At 67.5% G+C, this 5,169-nt stretch overlaps 1 protein-coding gene across 2 annotated transcripts; it reads right to left on the bottom strand.

Moving 5' to 3' along the window:
* Positions 1 to 611: 611 nt before the first annotated feature.
* On the bottom strand, positions 612 to 3,979 carry AP5B1 (adaptor related protein complex 5 subunit beta 1). 2 transcript variants are annotated; one of them, XM_070359378.1, is made up of 3 exons: positions 3,865 to 3,979; positions 3,337 to 3,504; positions 612 to 3,232 (listed from the first exon to the last, which is right to left on the bottom strand). In XM_070359378.1, exons 2-3 carry the CDS (start codon positions 3,484 to 3,486, stop codon positions 749 to 751), a joined length of 2,634 nt encoding a protein of 877 aa, XP_070215479.1. In that variant the 5' UTR covers positions 3,487 to 3,504; positions 3,865 to 3,979; the 3' UTR covers positions 612 to 748. The 2 variants fall into 2 exon arrangements, with proteins under 2 accessions (XP_070215479.1, XP_005894100.1); XM_005894038.3 differs by lacking the exon at positions 3,865 to 3,979 and having other exon boundaries at positions 3,337 to 3,858.
* Positions 3,980 to 5,169: the final 1,190 nt, after the last annotated feature.

Raw genomic sequence — 5,169 nt, 5'->3', positions numbered from 1 at the left:
TCGGGAATTTCCGCTGCAGGAGGGCATGGCAACCCACTCCAGTATTCTTGCCTGGAGAATCCCATGGACTGAGGAGCCTGGAAGGCTGCAGTAAGGCAGTCATCCTAATTTCAGCCCAGATCATGGGAGGTCCGTTCCATCAGCCCCCAAACCTTACTACCAGATCCTTCCGAGTTGGCTCCAATCAACACAGCCTAGGAACCCCTTCCCTAGGGCAGGGAGCACCAGGCTGCTGCAGCTTCCTCTCACTGCTTCTCCCATTGGCCCACCATCCCAGCTAAACTAAGCTCGGGGTGTAGGGATCTTGCAAAGCTCTGGAGTTGAAAAGCACTGGCTCACAGGTCAGGTCCAAGCTCAGCTTCATTTCCATTCCTAAGTTGCTGGGTGGTTGGGGCAAGGATTTTCCCTCTCTGGGAAGCAAAGATGTGGCTTTTTTTTTCTTCCACCTCCTGGGCAGGGATTCTAGACAATGCTAGGCATATCTGGGCAGGAAGGAAGGTTGATGTCCTGCAGTCTGGGGGTTTCATAGCTTGGAAGCTCTCCTAGAGCCTCTGATCCCCATCCCAGATGCCTGCCCCGAGTCAGGTCCCAAAAGGAAACAAACCAGTCAGTGCTGTTAGCAAATGTAATTTTTTGTGTGTTTTAAAGAAAGGAGCCACAGTGCTGTGTCCTGGTTCTCAGAAACCCTTCCTGGGCAAGAGCCTGCAAAGGGGGTTCCTGCACCCCCACCCCAGCCTGGCTCCGGGGCTCAGCCAGCCGCTGACAGCCCACGGAGGTAGTCCCCCGCCAGGGGCAGCACGGCCCAGTCGTCAGTCCGCAGGGCCACAGGCACTCCGTCCGCCTGGGCTGCCTCCAGCCGCAGCAGCAACCTCGAGTCCGGGGGCAGACGGATGGCTACAAGGTAGCTGACGGGGGGCTGGGCCACCACCACAAAGGGCTCCAGGTGGCGGGACACCAAGGCCTCCAGCCCCTCTGGCCCGAGAGGGCACCACAAGCGACTCTCGGTGCCCTTCGGTAGGCAGGAGTCCCAGAGCTCCTCAAAGAAGTCCAGCTGGGCCCCCTCGGGGGGCTGGGGGAAAGGCAGGAAGAGGTCAGCGAAGGCCACAAGCAGGGGTGGCAGGTGAGCATGGCAGGTGAGGCCACTGGGTGTGCTATACAGGGCACGCACAGCCAGTCTCGCAGGAGCCGGGCGTCGGGGCTGCAGAGGCAGGAGCAGAGGGCGGGTGGGGCGGCCGGGGCACAGGCAGGGCACGTGGACAGCCCCCAAGGGTGCGTAGAGCTGTCCTTCCACACGGAAGCGCAGCTCCAGAGAATACACTGGCTCCAGCACCTCCACCTGGAGCCGCAGCACCGGGACTGCGCCCTCGGCTCTGCGAGGACCCACACTTAGCCGAATCGGGGCAGGAGCCTCCTGCACCATCAGCGCTGCAGCAAAGCCCTGGTTCTCGGCCACCAGTGAGGAGGCCAGTGCGGGTGCAGCAAGGGAGGGCCCCAGGGCCACCCCCAGCTTGGGCCCTGCCAGGTGGGCCAGGAGGATGTAGTAGAGGCGCGCATGGTCCTGCCCATCAGGGTCCTCCAGTTGCCTGGCCAGCTCCTGCAGCAAATCCGCCAGGCCTCCCCCAACGCCTGCCCGCAGCAGGGCCCGGCAGACCCGCAGCAGGGCCTGCTGGAGGCCCCAGTCTGTGCAATGGGCGGCTGCAGCCCGCAGAAAGCTGAGGGTGGCACTCTGGGCATCCCCGTCTGCCACCCTGGCCAGCATCTGCAGGTGCCAACGGAGGGCCTCCTCTCTGCCTGGCCTGGACACCACCTCCTGCCGCAAGGCCACCCTCAAGGGTTCCTGCAGCTCAGGGCCCACGTGATCCAAGAGATCTACGAAATGGGGAGCCAGTGCAGGCCGGGTTTGGTACAACTGGGCCAGTCCCTGGGTCAAAGGTATCAGTACCACAGGTTGCCCAGCCAGGCAGTGAGCAACTAGGTATGAGGCCTGGAAGCAGAGAGTAGCCAAGGCCCGGGGGCCACCGTCCAGGGCCGCCCTCTGCCGCAGGCCAGCCAGGAGCTCCTCCAGATAGTGCCGGGGACTCCGATCCTGGCCCTTTCCCTCCTTTTCCTCGTCTTCCACACAGAGCAGACACAGCAGGTGCAGGCGGGCCAGGAGGGCCATCGGCTCATGCAGGAGGCTGGGCAGGAGGCCACGGCAGAGCTGGGACCCCAACAACAGTGGGGCGGCCTCCTCCCCTGTGGGTCCTAGCGGCCAGTTCTCAGGGAAGTTCAAGAGACAGTGCAGGTAGAAGAGATGGGTGGGCAGCGGCAGGGCCGGGTGCTGAGCAGCCAAGGTGAGCCGGCGAAGCAGCAAGGCCTCGTCCTGGGCTGTGAACAGGGCCTCGCCGAAGGCCGCCTTCAGAGCCAGCACGGCGTGCAGCAGTGTCAGCTGGGCTGTGCCCAGCAGCCGTACCAGCTGTGGCTTGAAGAGCACTGGTGGCTGTCCCCGAAGACCCTGCAGGGCCCAGCCCAGGAGCCACAGAAGCTGGGCCTGGGCCACAGGAGTGAGCAGGTAGGAGGCGTCCAGAAGCTGGGCCACAGTGGCCCGCAGCTCCCGGGCCTCCTCAGGACTGAGCTCCAGCGCCGCAAGGCCACACTCGTCCTCCTCAGCCGCCGGCCAACTGGGTGCCTGGGGCTGAAGGTGGACCTCACCCTCCTCAGCTAGCATCCAGTTCCAGGGGCCACCCTCCATGGAAGACTCCCCAGCCGTGAGTAGGCCCTGCAGGCCAGCCCCGGCCCTGGCTTGTATCACCAAGGCGTTTCGCAGAGCAAGTGCCAGCAGCAGGCTGAGGGGCTGGGCCGGGCCCTCGCGTCCCAGCAGGGCCCGCAGCAGCCCCAGGCAGCCCCCCAGCAGCCCGGGCCGGCAGCTCTCCAGTTCCCGCAGGCACTCCCACGCTGTGGCCTGAAGGGGGCGCTGTTCCGAGGCAGGGCAGAAGCTTCGCCCCAGATCGCGACCCGAGGCCAAGCCCAGTAGCAGGGGCAGGAGCCGACCGGAGGCTCCCGAGGCGGGGTTCAGCGCACCTCCTGCCGCCAAGGCTGTGGTGGCCGCCAGCAGCAGGGGCCGCCGCAGAGCTGAGGGCCGCGGGGGTAGGAGGACCAGAGTGTCCAACAGAGACGTGGCGGCTGCTTCGGCTGCAGGGGCGTCCGGCCACAGCTGGTCTGGGTACTCCAAGCTCAGAGCCAGCAGGGCAACCTGGAGATGGGGGAGGGCGTGGGGTGGGCATCACGAAGTTGAGGGTCAGGACACGGTGGGCTGGGATAAACACCTGGGACCAGGGCTCGGGCAGGGGGGCCTACCTTCATCGGCTCGCTCAGCTTCTCACTCCTCAAGTCGCTCAGCAGGTCACGACCCAGATCCTCACCCTCGGGACCTGCCATGAAGGCGGACGGGCTGGCCCGGAAGGTGCCCAGGCGCTGGGCCCAGGTTTCCCGGCCGAGGGGCCCCATGGTCGGGCACACAGATCCCTGCAGAGAGAGGCGAGGGAGGAGGGTCAGACGTGCGGCCCAGGGCCGCGCAGGGGCCCCAGGGCCGCTAGAGGGCGCGCGAGCCGCTGCGCGGACCCCGAAGGGGCCGCCCTCAGACACCAGCGGGAACCCGGCACCCGGGTCCCGAGATGAAACCCAGAGGCTTCAGGGGTGACGCTGGGGCGGGCCGCCAGGGTCCCCGCGGGGTAAGAGCGCGGGGAGCAAGGGCGGGGGTGCCGGGCGGGCCGCTGGCGCGGGGTGCGTGCCGAGAGCTCATTAGGCCACCTGCCCGCAACCGGCACCGAAACCACAGCACCGCCCCGGCCCCCGGCGCCCGCGGTAACGGGCCAGCCCTCTCACCCTGCCTGACTCAGCTGACGCTGGCGCTAGGGCCGACCGGCTCCTTCCGGGCTGGCGGCACGGGGCGGGGCGCACGGCGCGTGGGCGGCCGAGACGGGGCGGGCCCCGCGCGGGGGCGGGGCCGTAACGGGGCCACCACCTCCCCCGCCCTCCCGGCCGGCAGGTGCCGACTCGCCGGTTTCGCTGGGGCTGAGTAACTGTCCCGCTCTGCGCAGGCCCCCCTTCCCCGAAACCGCCGCAGGCCCAGGCAGAGGCGGTGGAGTTGGGTGGGCCCGGGCTCCCGGTGCCCGGGTCCCCGTGGGCGCGCCGACTGCAGTCTCGGGGAGCTCAGGTGGCCAGCGGCCGGGGGCCCGCGCGCCTGCCGGGATGCCGAGAATGGCAACCCGCGCGCCCCGCGCCGGCGCCTGGGTGCAGCGCACCCTAGTCCAGCGCCCGCAGGCTCAGGGGGTGATGTGGATCATGAGTACTTGGGGCTCTCGGTGTGGCCGCTGGGGGGTGTGCGAGGTGCAGTCCCGGGCGGCCGCGGGCCTGGCGGAACCGGTCGGGCAGGCGCCGCAGGACTTGGCTTCGCTTCCCCGACGCCAGCCCCGGGCCCCCCACCCGCTCGGCTTGGGGGCGCGGAGCCGGCGCCGGAACGAGGCAGGCGGAAGCTGTTGACCTTTGCCGGAGGCCGTGCCGACGGTCGGCTAGGGTAAAGCTGGCGGGGCCAAGTCACCAGCTGCAATGAAGCAGGAAGACAACGGGATGCAGACGTGCGGACTGGCAAGGCCCGGCGGATCACGGGGCTCCTAGGACGCTTAGCACGGACCGGGAAACTGAGGCCTTACGCCGCAGATCTGGGGTCAAGCAGTGCCCGAGCCCAGTACCTTGACTTCCAGACGGCTGGACCAGGGCTTTTTGGGGGCACTCAGGAGGCTGAGCCGGGGGCTCACCTAGCAGCCTCTCCTGGGTCCGGGGTCCAGGCTGCAGAGGCCCCACTGACCGCCGGTTTCCAGGGCACAGAACCGCAGGTGTCCAGACCCCACACCCACAGCCCACCGGTCTGAGAAACGCCCCAGGCTCTAATTAGCCTGCTTTGAAGATGAAACAGGCCTGAGCCCCCATTCTAGCTGCCCCCAACTGGTTTCTCTCCTTGCCCCAGGCTTGGCAGGCCCCTCCCTATTCCCATCCCGCTGCCCTCCAGAGGAGAGGTGGTAGGGAGTGGTGGGGTAGAGAGCTGGAGAAGAGGCTTTCTGGGTGCCCAGGGTGCCAGGCAGATCCACCCCAAAGGACAAGTTCAGCTGGAAAACCTAGTCCCAGCTCCTC

This window comes from Bos mutus, chromosome 22 (assembly GCF_027580195.1).
Source record: "Bos mutus isolate GX-2022 chromosome 22, NWIPB_WYAK_1.1, whole genome shotgun sequence".
In the NCBI taxonomy this organism is placed as follows: domain Eukaryota; kingdom Metazoa; phylum Chordata; class Mammalia; order Artiodactyla; family Bovidae; genus Bos; species Bos mutus.
The sequence above is the reverse complement of the archived record's forward strand: the minus strand, read 5'-3'. Positions and strand labels throughout refer to the sequence as shown.

What these genes read in the sequence shown, in the direction of transcription:
- AP5B1 (XM_070359378.1), bottom strand. Translation starts at nt 3,486, where the DNA reads ATGGGGCCCCTCGGCCGGGAAACCTGGGCCCAGCGCCTGGGCACCTTC. An exon ending in AGCTGAGCGAGCCGATGAAG is followed by an intron (nt 3,233 to 3,336) that starts GTAGGCCCCCCT and finishes CCCCATCTCCAG; the next exon opens with GTTGCCCTGCTGGCTCTGAG.